This window comes from Metopolophium dirhodum, chromosome 6 (genome assembly GCF_019925205.1).
Source record: "Metopolophium dirhodum isolate CAU chromosome 6, ASM1992520v1, whole genome shotgun sequence".
NCBI classification, from domain to species: domain Eukaryota; kingdom Metazoa; phylum Arthropoda; class Insecta; order Hemiptera; family Aphididae; genus Metopolophium; species Metopolophium dirhodum.
In genome coordinates, this window is record NC_083565.1 from 22,478,428 (window position 1) to 22,494,752 (window position 16,325).

At 33.3% G+C, this 16,325-nt stretch overlaps 1 protein-coding gene across 1 annotated transcript in view; it reads left to right on the forward strand.

Annotated features, from left to right (window-relative positions):
- The window catches only part of LOC132947060 (uncharacterized), a 140,770-nt gene that overhangs the window by 49,120 nt on the left and 75,325 nt on the right, over positions 1-16,325 (forward strand). Inside the window, exon 3 of the mRNA XM_061017237.1 lies at positions 15,962-16,026. Coding sequence (XP_060873220.1) covers positions 15,962-16,026 — 65 coding nt within the window. The remainder of the gene's footprint in view (positions 1-15,961; positions 16,027-16,325) is intronic.

Below are 16,325 nucleotides of genomic sequence, written 5' to 3' on the forward strand. Positions count from 1 at the left end.
TTGAGTTTCGGTGATATGTGATGCTTTGGTTTTGATACAATTCCCGGAGTTCCTTGTTTTTAAAATAATATTATATACCTACTGACGTTAATTACAACATTAATCACAGAGTTTCCCTACTTTTATTTTGCCAATTCGACCATCACTGGTTATATTGTTAGCGCAGTATTTATTATTATTATTCGGTAGTGTTATATTATTTGCGTATGTTACGGTACTATCGGTTTGTATTTATAATATTATTTGTGGGCAGTTAGGTACTCTTTAGGTACATGTCTTAATACAGACTTAAATAGTTATATGACTGATTATAATATGTACGCACAATGCATACGATTTTATGTGTAATATTACATTATAGGATGTTATGTTGGCGTATAAAAACGAAAAACATTCCACGAAAAACCATTTAAATACGACGTTTAAATCGCGAAAATACGACTTGAAACGAGTTTTTTTTTATTTACTACCTACTTGCACAGTTACAACGGCGATGATGAGTGTGCTATATATTCATTTTTATATACAAGATATATATATATACATACATACAGAGTAGGTACCTTTGTGCGCGCGTAGAATATTTTTCGCCCGGTAATTGGTTTTAAAACAAATATACCGACACACGATGATGTTTATCTAGAATTTTATTTTTCTCTTCCATTTATGTAAAATACCTATACGTATAGGTAAATGCTGTACTCCTGAGATTACGCGTTTGTGTATAGCGTATGCACTATGCATTATATACCTAACAATATCGTTTATACGTTTCTATCTAATCCGCCATATAGACTATTCGTATAATAAACTTTACTACATTTGCGGAAAGCAGCGGACTGCGCGGAGTGTACCTACATAGTACACTATATGTAGGACAATATTATATATTACACGGGAGAAATTTACTGAAGGATCTTCTCCGAGTTAAATATACGTATGATACTTGTGTTGTACGGCGTACACCTAGTTTCTACACGAACGTTTATTATTCCCGAGAACCATAATTTTGGCCGTCGAACAAAATATACCTATAAACATAATAATATACCTACAGGGTTGGGAGTTTATATCACTTAAAATCGCATAAATAAGTGCTATAATATTACCTTAAATATCGCTAAATATGCAATAAAAACAACAAAATATTCACAAAAAAAGGAAATTAATTAATTAATAGTTTTACACTTTTGCCTCAACAAAATCAGCAGATTTTACAAATTAGAACAAAATAATACAAAATTATGAATGACACGACGTTGCTCACGTCGTTTCAGCATTCGGCGTGGCTACGCAATCGGTTCATTTACTTATTATATTATTATATATTTAATTTGACAATAATTGTCAAAGTAAATATTTATTATTCGATTGACAATAATGTAAAACACGTTTACTAAAATATAATTTCATAAAATTATTAATATAATATATACCTACTTTTCATCCGTGGTCACTGGCTCACTGCAGTGATATTATATATTATGCGTCGACGTGGTGTATTTTTCCGATTAATACGCGTATCGTAATATAGGTATAGGACATGATGTGTCGACGTATTCAATATTGTACAAAGATATAATACCTATATATTATGTTTGATTCTCAATACGGTAAACGGCAATTTTATATAGCAGTAAATACAATTTGAAACCATCGCGCCAGAAACATCACATCATGATTCGACTAATAATATGTATACACTATACGCATATACAGTTTATTATATATTATAGGTATACGACGTTATACCTAAATAAGGGGGATATGTTTTTTAGTGCACCAATATTTCTATCGTTTCTCTTTTTAACATTTTACATATTATACTATAGGTGCGTATACAATATAATACGTTTCTAAATCCTGTAATAAGCACATAGGTCCGTCTGCAGCAGCAGCATAAGTCTGTAGGTACGTCAAATAGTCGAAACCCGACAAATCGACATTCCGTGTAGGTATGAATATTACTATTTAAAAATCCAATTATTTCCAATAACATTGTATACCAATAACGGTGTTGACGTGTTCCGTAGATTCCCGCAGTTCCCGACGTGATAATATGATGTCGTTTTTAACGTACCGATAACGCAATATTGTGCACTCGTATATTCGTGCGGAAACTATAAAATACCTAGACAATAAGCTATAAAGTACGATTGTAACAATAAATATTAATACATTATGATATTATAATATTATATACACCTACTATATGTTATATATTGATGTTTTGCTCGCGTGCCACACCGAAAATGCATAAATTCACCAAACTGCAGTCATCGTCGTGATGATGGTCGCGCGTATGGTCTGATAGTAATATTAATATTATGATTGATAGACGGTTATAAACAGTCAGCTTTGGGCGGTGCGGGGGGGTAAAGGGATCGGATAGACGGTGGGCGCGCGCCGAACGACTCGCGAACGAGTTATGAGTATAAAAAATTTCATCGTGTGTGTGTATATGTTTTTTTTGGAGGCTGTATATATTATTATTAGTAGTTAGTGCACATATGCAGTTATATATTATTATAATATATTATACACACACACAAACGACTACGACGACGACGACGACGACGACGACGTGTATAATATTATGGTCACGCGGCGCACACCGTTTTCCGGGTCGGAGGTCGATCGACGTTCGTCCGGCGTTAATGGCCACATATACCTAATAATAATATAATATATAATAATAATAATATAAAAGGAGTGAGAGGAGGACGTGGTACCCTGCGGGAGGTGACCCGGACGGGGGCCGCCGATTTACATTTAAATTGCTCGGGCGACGCACGCGTTCGGTAAACCCGAGTTGGGTGTATTAAGCGCTTACACAACATTATATTAATATAGGTCTATATCCGCAGTATGACGTACCTATACGATTTTTTTTCACGTGAAAAATAATATTATTATAATACGAACCATCGACGGCACACGCCGCCGACCGACCGTCGGGTCGTTGATTATAATAATAATATTATATTTGTCTCAATATCGCTCTTTCTCGTTTTCTTTTTTTCCGTTTTTTTTTTTTTTTTTTTTTTTTTTATAATCGATTCCCGGCCTCGTTTTATAATTAAACAAATTGGTCGCGTATCGTACGTATGCATATAATAATAATATATCTGTTGTACGTAGTAGTACGACGTTCCCGCCTGTATAATACGCATTATATGTTGCAGTAACGCGCGCCAACATATTATAATAATATTATACATTATATACCTATTATAGCGTTATTATAATGCCTGTCGGAAATATATTGAGTTACCGGTTCGAAATCTGCTCCGTATATCATATGCAAATGTATTTTTATTAATATATTTATACACATATATATATTTATCACATATTATATTAAAATATAATATGCACGTTCAATACACACACCACGCCACGACTATTATACGGTGTTAATGCGCACGCGCGCGCATCCTGCCAGCCGACAATAAATTAATTGAAATGACGCGCGCACTAATTAATTAACAGATGAATAAGGAGGCGGGTCTCGTGCATAATAATAATAATACAATAATACGAACAACGCGCATTATTTATAATTGGAATTAAAAAAATAATATCCGATTATAAAGTAATGAAAAAAAAGTTCCGGGAAGAAATCGCGGGGTTCGCTGCAGTGGACGAGTTTTGCGACGCGTTATTATTGTAATAATATAATATAATATGGTATAAGTACCTACCTACAATAGCACGTACATAGTAAGAATAATATCATGCATAAATATAATATAATTATATATTATTATAGAGAGCTAATAACATAATAGGCGCGTATTAATGTATTATATTATTTACTATGACGTTAAGCGACCGCCTCTTAGTTTTTTAAGGGGTGGAGGGTGTGTGTTACCAATGGGTAACAATATTTGATGCTAACTAGTATTTTAGTATTTACTACGACGCCAGGCAATTAAAAGTGTGAAAGTAAATGCCTTTTTCATGTTTTGAGCGGATGGGTGCAAATGTAAAGTTCACCAGTTCACCGTTACCCTCTATACCCACCCCAAAACTCAAAACCAAGAAGCTAATTTTAAAGTTAATATTATATAACGATGTAATATGGGTACGTCATATAACAATAATAATATGAGCTTCCTGGGCTTTTATAATATATAGTGCTTTTAATACTTAAAAATCGTATAGGTACTGCTAGCCCATAAAAATCTGATCCTCTGATGTAGTGACGTGGTGTCGTTTGGCCTGTACCACGGTAATACGATATAGCAACGTGAATTTATTTCTTTTTTGTGGTACATAATAACATATAATATGGTGAGCGGCCAAAAGGGAGTTGCGAAGGTGTTCCTAAACAATACGCACGTTAATAATACAGGAGCCATAACTGCCTTATAAGCAGTGTACGAAACACGAATACAAAATATGTAATACAATATTATGATATCGCATTGTATCCTATAATAATAATAATAATAATATATTATAACCGCGCGGACGCCATTCCGTCACGCTACGACGGTCCCGCGCTGCAAGTGTGGGTAATGTCGCCTTCCACGTGTAACGCGCTACCTATACGTATATACATAATATAAATATAAACCTATATATGCGTCATAATATCATTATCGTGCTGTGAACCGGAAAAATAAAATGGCGGTTGTCCCGCCGAAATCCTCCATTCGCACGCATGCGCGCGTATAATAATATATAATATAAGTAGGTACAATATATGTATATAATACACCGCTCGCGTAAAATACAATAGGCAATTGTATAAGATTGTCCAACCTAACGTTTTAGGAATACGATTTGGTTCTTACATGGGTCTATCGTCGATATTGTAATGATGGAATTGATGTGTATTCGATGGTGGGGTGGTTTTCGGATGATGGCCGCTTTCGGCAGCTGCAGATAATATTATGGTTTGCGGGTGATATAACGGGTGTGTCTACCCTTAACTCGCCGCATCGTTAAATCGTTCGTTGTATGCACCCTTATGACGTACCTATAACGGCTATAACGTAAGCTATGTAGTGGCACTGACATTTAAAAAACGTGAATCCTCTACGAACGAATTCAAGTACGCATGATAATATTATATTATATATATACAGTGAAACAACCTCCCCCCCGTGACGAATAGAGTGACAATTGACGAAGTTATCGAAAATATGGCCATTAGAAAGAGTTGCCACATTAGACTGTTATAACATATAAATACTATTATTATTTGTTAATATATTTTGCATTATAATTATTAGTAAAAAAGGAAAACAAAGAATTTATGACTACATTTCAGGGAGAGTGCAATCCTACATTTTCCTACAACCCCCCCTCCCCCTCCCCCCAATTAAAAAATCCTGGCTAAGCCACTGATGTATATCATAACATTTTATTATATATATAATATGTACCTGTATATACGTCTATAATATCTATATAATATGGTGCATATTTTAATACACCATAATATTGTTATACATAATTTATAATATTCTCTATAACGCTCTGTTTCTCGACCATAAGCGTGTTGTGATTTTGTTAGTAGCCATATTTTTCCGTCTCATTAAAATATGTACTTTTATTCATTCCAACACTACAGACATTTTTCACTATTTTTAAGACGGCGATTTTTTAAATCCTTAGATCCTACTGTATAATAATATTATACCACACTTTTCCGCAGCGAAATATGTGCAATTAACGCGGCGATCGGTGTCGTCTCGTCGCGGCCTGGGCGAGCGATAATTATTTGCGCGATTGCGCGTATGACTTCTTCCGCATTCCCGACGCGACCGGCTCTAATATATTATATTACCACCCACTCGCACACACGCACCATGGTAGGCACCGCGGTATCTACGGTTACGACTGCAACAATAGGACGATCGTATAAGGGCCCCATATCGTCAGTCCCCGGTCCGACAAATTTGTAATTTTCACGACGTCACTATTTATCGTGCATAATTTATATTATAAAATGTCCTCTCGTACCGAAGTGCAGCACCGCGAGTATACACAAGTCGCCGCAGCATTGTGTGCCGTGCACCTTTATACGTAGTGCACGCTCATATATACATCTATATATTATTATAATAATACAATGTTGTACGATCGTGTATACCTACTTATATATATATATATATATACATAAATACATTATAAACATATTATACACAGGCATATACGACTATAATAATATAACGGCCTTATTGTTCGCGCGAGCGCGGGTGAAAGCGCAACGGACGATAAATTCGCAATAGCTGCACACTGCAAATACAATATAGGCGCGCAAACTTTCTACGCCTCCGATTTGCGATTTATAGGTAAAATATACGTCGCGACGATGTAAAATATATATTATACGCACTACCGCCACCGCAGCCAGATTTATAGACTTATTCTGTTTGGGTGCCCAGCGAGTAGAAATCGCACGGTTTTCGCACGCGATGTTGCCGTGATTTAAAACGCACACGACGTATATATATATATAGGTACGCGTTTTCCAGACTTTTGAACTATCTATTTGACGACGACAGCTGCTGCGCGGTGAGTAGGTACTTACCTATACCACGATGTATAACAGTGCAGTATACCTAACTATTCCTGCAACCGTATTATAATATAATATACTGCAGCTGATTGTTGTACCTATAGGTAAACCTAATATTTTAGATATGCGTATATTACACTACGCGGCGTAAATATATTATATACGTCCCATGTATAATTTATTTATATGACCATTATATGCATCCGTCGGGTCGCGAAAAACGATCTTTAACTTCTTTTCGGTTGGAATGATATTATAATATCCATATAGGAAATGAGATCGCGCGGCGTTTGAAGTATAAATATATCGTAATAAGACTTGAGTACCGCAAACAGAATTCAAAAATATGTATGGGATACTGCGAAATATAAGCAACCGAGTTATTGTGTATCCGGTTTTTGTGGACACACGCATTATGTTATATATTTTTATTTTTTTACATATGACAATATTATTAGAAGTATTTTAACTATACGGTACCTATGTAACATAAAATAATATAATATGGAATGATAACGTTTAAAACCACGACGAATTAAAGTCGTCTCGATGGCTTCTTTTTCCCGCGCGTCTTCGTCTTACGCCCGCGCGCTGGGTGCATATTATAATATAATAATACGAGTCACATTATGTAATAATATACTCGTATATACGTATATTGTAAGCATGTTACCGGTATATAACGATAATATTAACGACGTGAAACGTGTGAACCGATTCGAGCCGACGATATTGTTATTATTATTATTATTGCATGACGAAGACGCGGGTAGAATATAATAATAATATTGTATACGACGTACGCCGGAAAATTAATTCTATTAGGCTCGGCCGCTTTGCGGCCTTATAGTAATGATATGTTTTATGTGGACCGAGTATATTATATAATATATAAATTATAAACTGTGCTGTGTACGGCGCGAGGTAAATGGTAAAACGAGCGTGTGCCCGCGACCCCGGTGTATATACCTGCAGCTACGTGTAATTGCTGTATACATCACTGCGATCGTCCTTATTATATTCTGCCCGTCGCCAGTACTCTGGGCCAAATGCCTTCCGGGGACTCATTGCGCGACGGAGGACCGAACGTCATATTATTATTATCATACATAGTATAGGCAGGTAGTGGTGTTTTTATACACATCCGTTGTGCAAACAAACGTGTAAATAAATACATATTATATAGGTAAGTACGCCCGCGATTGGACCGGCGCCGCGCGGAATGACGAGTAAAATACAAATATGTTCGATATTATAATATTCATACCCGTTACACGTGTATTGTAAGACATAAATAACGTTGCACGTCATATTATATACATATATATATATGCACGATATAATAAAATAATATTTTAAACGTTTGCGATTTCGCGAGTGTCGGATAAGTACATATTGATAGAACACGGAGTGTGACTCGAGAGACTTTAATGCGCGGTCGGTCGTGTAGTTATTAAATATTGAACGTTTATAGGTAGGCTAAAAGGAACTCACTGTTTTAAAATGTAGAATATAACTACTGCGGTGTAAAGAAAAAGTTGTAATAATTACTGTAATTCGTGTTATATTTTTTTATATATATTTATAAGTTATAACAATTTATTTTTAAATCAAATTCTTTTGTTGAAATATCATTATAGTACCAATTTTTAATTTGAAGTTGGTATACAGTTGAGCGCCATGAGGCCCATTTTATGAATCTCAACTAGACTTTGATGACTTATACATACAAATATATAAGTAATACGTCATATAAATGGTAAATATAATTTTAATTTGGTTTATTAAATGTGGACGTCATACTCAAAGTACGTAGGAATGCTCTAATTAACTATTAATCGACGTGTTTTGCAATAAAATATATACATACCTAGGTATATTATTATATATCTATATAAAAGAAAGATAAAAATTAAATTAATATTATTTGTCATACACTCTCGAATCAAATAATATAGGTTATAATCGACACAATTTATCGCAAATTAAATTATTACCTATATTATAAATATTAAATACTAACAGGTTAGGAGAGTTTTTTTGTTTTTAATTTTTTTTTTTTAAGTTGTTGTAATATAGGTACACCGACCACACCATAATAATAATATATACCTACCTAAATGTAATTTATAATAATACTTGTCTTGTACCCTTGTCTGACTTGTTACGAAATATCGTGCAGCGATTTCAATGCAACATCAACGTATTATTAAAAATGTGAACTGTGACTTTGCGTATGGAAGAGCTGGCTATGTAGTAAAATTGTTGTTGTGGGTAGTAAGTAAAATTTACGAGAGTATAATATTGTAATACTTGAATGAAAAGTATAATAAAATTAACATCAAATTGGTGTATCTATTTACAATCATATTGTTTCGAGTCGTGATCGAATTATTATTAAATAGGTGTAGGTGGTGTATAGCTAAAGGCATGTAAAGTGTATATACCTATTGCTGTATAATATATAAGCTCTAAATAATTGACGATTGACTCTGGTGTGTGGTCTATATTTATACAACAAGGAAGTATCTATATATCTATAATTTATCGTCGTATTAGATGATTGAGACTATAATATTATATAGATTATTGATATAATATTATATTATATAATAATATTATTATCATCTATATATGAGATATGATGCGTGCTACCAATCCAATAAGCGTTATGTTGACCGATTTGAAATTGCTCTATCTGCAAACAAATTACGTTGTGTAATATTTTGATTAAACCGAAACATTCGTTAATAAAAAAAAAAATATAATAATATTATTACATCCCATCTGAAAGTAAAAACTATAATAAGCCAGTTACGGTAGATACTGGATTTCTTAGTGTATAATATTATAATAATATATCATTATGTGCGTTTGGTATTTTGAGCGTGCACAATTAAATTCAAAACCATTAGTCATATACGAATCGTTTTGGATTAATTAATTAAAAGCAATATTCGTTCGGAACGATCGTAGAAATTAAGAATACGTTCGTAATCGATTTCATCTGTGGTACCTATACACCAAATAACCTGATATCTCGGGCCTAATAGTCTATTCGTACTATCATAATAACGACTGTTGTATATTTTAGCTTCAAAATCAACGTATCCGAATGGCTGTCTCTCGGCAGGGTACCTACAGTGTATAATATCATGTGTGTGTAATACTGTAATATTGTGTATACATTGAGATTATATCGCGACAGGTCCAATATACGAATATATCCAACTATAGTACTATGATAACTATACAAATATATTTGATACTTTGATAGTATTGTATAATATATATAATATATATATTATATCTTATAAACGCAAATCGAACGTTTTCGAATTTAACCGTTTTTAGGCGTATTTAGTTCTTTTTCCAACCGCTAATAATAATTATTAGAGTTTAGATATTTTATGTGCAATCAAAATTGGTAAAATATGCATTTGGTTTATTAAAAATGTTATGCAAAGATAATGTATTTTGCAACTAAAAATGCGGAAAAATATGACACTTTGGTAGTTTGGAATGACTGCGTGGTCACAATTAACACTAAAAAAATTGGGCTTTTCCATCAGTCTTAAAAATGGTAGGTATTAGAAAATTATCGAGAAGTTTTGCAATGATATACCTACATTGTATTTCAAATTACTTTTTGCATGAGTCAAAATTAATTTGATTCACGGAAACACATAGTAATTTTACTGTACCCATATAGTGTAGTTGTAGAGTCATCTTAAAGACCTATTATATCAAATCTAATCTAACAAAATCAATAATCAGAAGTTGCAAAAAAAAATTATGCCGGTGCATATAAATCATATAATATATAGCCATAATTATTATATTGTATTTGGCCTCTTTCTCGAACCAGATAATATTATAAGTCATAAATGTTATTAAAATTATATTCGATCAAGAATAACAAGATCCTCCCCCATCCATATAAACACACACACATACACACATCCACACACACACATGACGTATATAAGTAGGTAAAAGATTTTACAACAAATATGATATGTTATATCGGTAATAAATGATTACAAATTATAATGTGTTCCAATTTAATATAGCTTCAATAATAATATGGTCATCTATCGGTTCTCACAATATTGTTTATGCGCAATAGAGAATCGTATACACTGAGCAGTCTCGCCAGTGGCGCAACTAGAGGGGGAAAGGGGCTTAGCACCTCCTGACTAAGATTTAGCCTCCCCAAAAATATTCCTAATTGATTTAGATATAAGCCGTCTATAAGGTTTATTTTTAATTTATAGTTGCACCTATGAGTCTCGCAGTAGTATACCGCTGATGTTTTTTTTCTTTCGTCTATCTGTTGTGCGGTCGTCGTCAGAAGTCCGTCATATTATCCGATATTTTTCCGACGAGCCGCTGGTTTTCACACCCGAAATACGGGTAAAGTACGCACACACACACACACACATACTACGTCGTATGGGTAGGCGAAATATTTTTAAGAATTTAGATTCTGTCCGAATGACCGTATTGTGTTATAAATTATAATGAAACTTAGGTGTGAACAATTGTAAATAATGTAAATATTTTTCATTTTGTAGAACCACAAACTCATATGGGTTATACCCAACTAAAAGTAATAAGCCTATTGGCAATTATCTTCGTTGTTGTAACCTTAATAACAGCAAGGAAATAAAAAATTATCATGTGCACCAATATATATAGCTCTAATAATAATACGGTCATCTCAGCTCTCACAATACTGTATACTATATACGCATGCGTAATCGTGAATCATAAAGATACACACGCGCGATGTATATCATGACGTTTACACTGGGCTGCTGCTACCTATGTGCAGTCTCGCAGTTGTAGTACATATACCTATAGGTTACCTGTAGTATATATACCTATATTATGCCACTGCTGCTATTTCTTTTCTTTCGTCCATCTGTTGTGCGGTCGTCGGAAGTCCGTTATAATATCCGATATCATTCCGACGAGCCGCGCCTTTTCACACCCGGAAGACGCGCGCGAAACGAAAACGAGCGGCTACTGCAGCAGCAGCAGCAGCAGCAGCAGCAACAGGTTGCCGGGTCGTGTCCCGTCGTCGCGCTAACGAGAAACCCGACGAAATGTTATTATAATATTTTCCCGGACAGAAGTACGCCATCGCGTGTGTATAATAATATAATATACATATATATATGTGTGTGTGTGTGTATAATGGCTATCGCACAATATACGTAATCCGTCCGCGCGCGTATATAATAATATAAATACAAATATACTCGACGGGGGTCGTGCCCGTGATCGGATCGACGATTATTATAACGCGCGCGATGTATGATCTATGATCGTGCATAATATTGCAGATTGTATGTGTATATATAGGTACGTGCGTATATTATTATTCGAGGTATATTATAATCGTTTCGACCGATTGGGGAGCCCGTCGTGGAAAATACACCGCAGAGACTATGTATTACGCGCGCGACTGTTACATAATATGTACCAGCTGAATATAGGTGCTAGCTGAATAACCCCGAAAAAAAAATTGTGATTAATTAACTCCTTTTTGGGTGTAATTCGCCGTGGCAGCAAAATCATAATATTATATTTTAATTTTTAGCCATCCCGCGCGGCGTTGTCCGCGAGACTAGCTTGTGTTTAAATATAATATAATATTAAATTGTAGCAGTGCTGAAGCGCTCGGATCCATATATTGCATACCTGTATGCGCACATCGCGGTGATCCATAAACAGGGTGATCCGTCAAACATAATATGTACACCCCGATTTGTTCCTCGAATAATTTATTAGTTTACTTAAATTCTGATTTTTGAAAATTTTTTAATATTATACCTAGAATACCTATATAATAGGTAATAATCACTATATTTTCAAATTCTTGAGATTTGTTGTACTAGGGCGGGTTGATACTTATATAAGGAGTGTCCCATGGAGATTGAACTTCTGATTTGCAAGTTGACACTTCAACATGGAATACATCATAATATTGTTGAATATTATGAAATATTCTCATTTCTCCGTATGAAATGTTTTATATTCTCCGGCTGGTTCTTCGACGATATTAATTATGTTATATAATTATATGCTCGTCCGTATACTTCAAACACCAAAACGACGATTGTACACGCCGTGTATACTATAATTATGAAGTCTAAACATAAGCTAGTTAAAAAGTTAAAGTTAAGTTAATTTCTTTAATTTTATTTCCATTAACTTAATTGTACACTTGGGTAATTGATTTTTATTCAAATCCAAGTTAGGCTAGTTTATAAATAATTAAATAATTAAATAATTATTGAAGTTGCATATTGCATAAACATTCACTTTTTATTATTTTAAACCTTATTACTAACTTATTTATATATTAAAACCATAGTACGCTGCTCGATATTTTCCTCTCCAAGGAAAATCTACGAATCATCATAATTAATATGTTTTTGTTAATAAGGAACCATGACCACTAAAACGTCTATTTTGGAAAATCGGTTAAAAAAATAAAATATCTGTACCAGACCAAAAAACATATTTATGAAAAAAAAAAATAAATAACTTAAATCAATAAGTTAATATTGTAAGATTCGCCCTATAACTTTTAACTATTAACCGAGTTAAAAAAAAATTAGGATATGGAAATTTTTTTAAATTTTTTCTATATCAACCTAACTCTACTCGATTCAAAATTATCATTATCTTTCCTAGGCTTGACTATTATATATTATTATTGGTACTTGTATACTGAGCGCACATAATATGGTTACGACCTTAACGCGTACTATATAATATTTTATATACGTCTATGATGTTTATAATGTATAATATCATATTATATTATACTATATAGGTACCTACGAGCGTATAATATTATAAAGACGACGACGACCGATCTCTTACGAAATATCATAATATATACCGACGAGCTATATATTATAGGTAACCTACCTATCCTAATGTCTGCGGCGTCCGTTCGGGTCTTGAACTTTTCCCGAACGCATTCGGAATATTGAAATAACATTTTCGTGATTGTATTTGTTGTATCTCGGCGGTCGTGTGCTGTCGCGGCGTTTTTTATTTTAATTTTCGTATATTTTCTCGTCCGAATCCGCGACGAAACGTCCCCCCCCCCCCCCCGTACACCACAACCGTCCGAATAATAATAATATGCACGCCGTAATCCGTGACAAATTCGTATAATATGGTAATCGACCGTGAAATAATGTAAAACATTTAGGTACGCATGATCAAAGCGATTTCTTTCCATGTGTGGAACTTTCTTCGCCGCGTCCCGTAATCCGTATTGGTAGGTAGGTAGGTATATCATCACATTATTATTATTATTATTATTATTCGTTAAATAATAATATAAAATACCAAACCTAAACGCGGTCGGTTATGCCTATCGGCCATCTGTTTAACATAATATTATAATATTATTATGTCACCTGATCGAATAACTGCATATTATTATGATGTTTTTAATATTAATTGCCTACTATTTATTATAATATATAGTCATTGCCACCATTTACGATACAATATATAGTATTATAGTGAATTTTAGATATAATATACATCTACATTAGCACCTCCATATATATTTTAGAAAATCCCTAATGTAACGGACCTATATCGTCGGCATTCCGAGGATTCTGTATAATAATAATAATAATAATATAATATTATTACCCAGCAATGTATATTATTATTAATTTTTTAATAAAAATATCGGACTGTGTTTTATTATATTTTATTTTCATTTTACGCGAAGCGGATATCATGTTAGTAACACTTTAGAGTTTATTACGTCACGGTAAATTATCTGTTGTAAAGCTATATACAACAGACGCGTACTACACTAGTAGAAATAATAAATCATCAAGCACATACCAATTATGACAATTATTGGTTTATACCGTGCGCGGGCTGTGTATAGAATAAAATTGCCGTACATATTATACAGCGAGAATGAGAAAAAATATTAACCAACTTTGAAGTACCGACGTGAATTTATCGAGGTGACTTAAGATAAAATACATACATAATAATAATATAATATTATAACCTCTGTTCAAATTACATTCGAATTTGTTTTAATATCGGTGTGCGCCTATATAGCACCTATATAATACTTATATACAATAGGTACGTGTTGTTTATGTGCGACATGTATATATATATAGTATATACTATGTATATGGATTTGTTCAAAGTTTTTTTTTTGCCATACGATGATGCAACAAATAATATGTTTTGTGTTTGAAGAGCAGTACTTAAACGTCAACTATTCTAATCATTGATGGAATTTTCCACACTTGACCCTCTACAAATACGTTTCTGAAGATTCGAATCGTTACGTAAGCTAAAAATATTCGAATCCTGATTATATTATTTTGTACGTATACTACAAATACACCTCGTCCAATATATATACATGCATAAACGGTACTCCAGACGTTCAATGCGACGCGGATCGAATAAAAAAAAATCTTGTACACTAATGCAATTTAAGTCGGTGCAATTTGTAATGATTCATTATTCATTCAATACGGTATATTATTGCTGAATCATAATTACGAACGATTTATATTGTCACATCGAACGTTTTACACTCGTTCGTTCTCGCGGCCAAAATCGTTATCGACATCGTATCGTAGGCACCTATATATGTATAAATTATAAATATATGTATATACTTATAAATGTTTATATTACATATATATTATCATGTCGGAATTCACCAGCTCACGTGAGATAATTCTTACAAGAGTTCAACCCTTAATTATTACATTCGTATCTTCCGGATAACACGTCGTCGTATTCACGCAGTCTCGCATGGGTACAATAATTATAGTATATTATAATAGTTTGATTAAAAAAATAAAAACTTGAATTTTTTTATATAAATATGCACGCGAACTTGTAGAATTTATGAAAAAAAAGGTAAACATAAAATATTGTGACACAATAATAATATTAATCACTCGTTTATTATTGAGTACGCGTCGTCCATTAAACGTGTGTATAATATATCTATATTAATAATGATGTAATAAATATTAATACGCGATCAATAAATGCAACAAAAATTGTTGGCTATAAAACGGTCGTAAATAGCGCACGTATAAGAACAACATATATATACGTGTGTATAGGTATATACGATGTGACAAACGTTCAAACACCTGCAACATAGGTAGGTACTTGGCCAGCAGAGAGAACATTATTATATAAAAGCCAATATTTCTATAGCCGTCAACGCTGCAGAATCTGACCTTGTCTTTTCTCGAACATAATAAAAATATTAATTTATCATTTCAAATCGCGTGAAATTTACTCTTGAATTTTATTATATTTATACACGGTAAAACATGTAATATCCACGTTAATAATTTATTTTCATATTTTTTTTTCTCTTTACAGCGTTCAAACGTCACGAATGTCTACACCACCATTGCTTGCCAACGCCTAGTTACGGATTTTCTAAGGTAAGAACATTTACACAGTTATATTAAGTACCTACGCGGTCGTTGTCTCAACGCTGCAGTGTCGTCGAGAGGATCATCGGAGCCAATAGTCCGGGTTCGATTAATGATGTTTAAATGATGTAAAAAAAATGAGATTATATTATGATTATATTTTTAAAAATTTAAACAAAAATAGAGAGTTATTCATATACATAAATTAATTAAATTTAAAAAAAATTTTATCATTTTAATTATATCCCCGATGCTGCAGCGTAATATGTGCACAAACATAGTTTTTTTAAATAGCGTTTTCTGGTGCG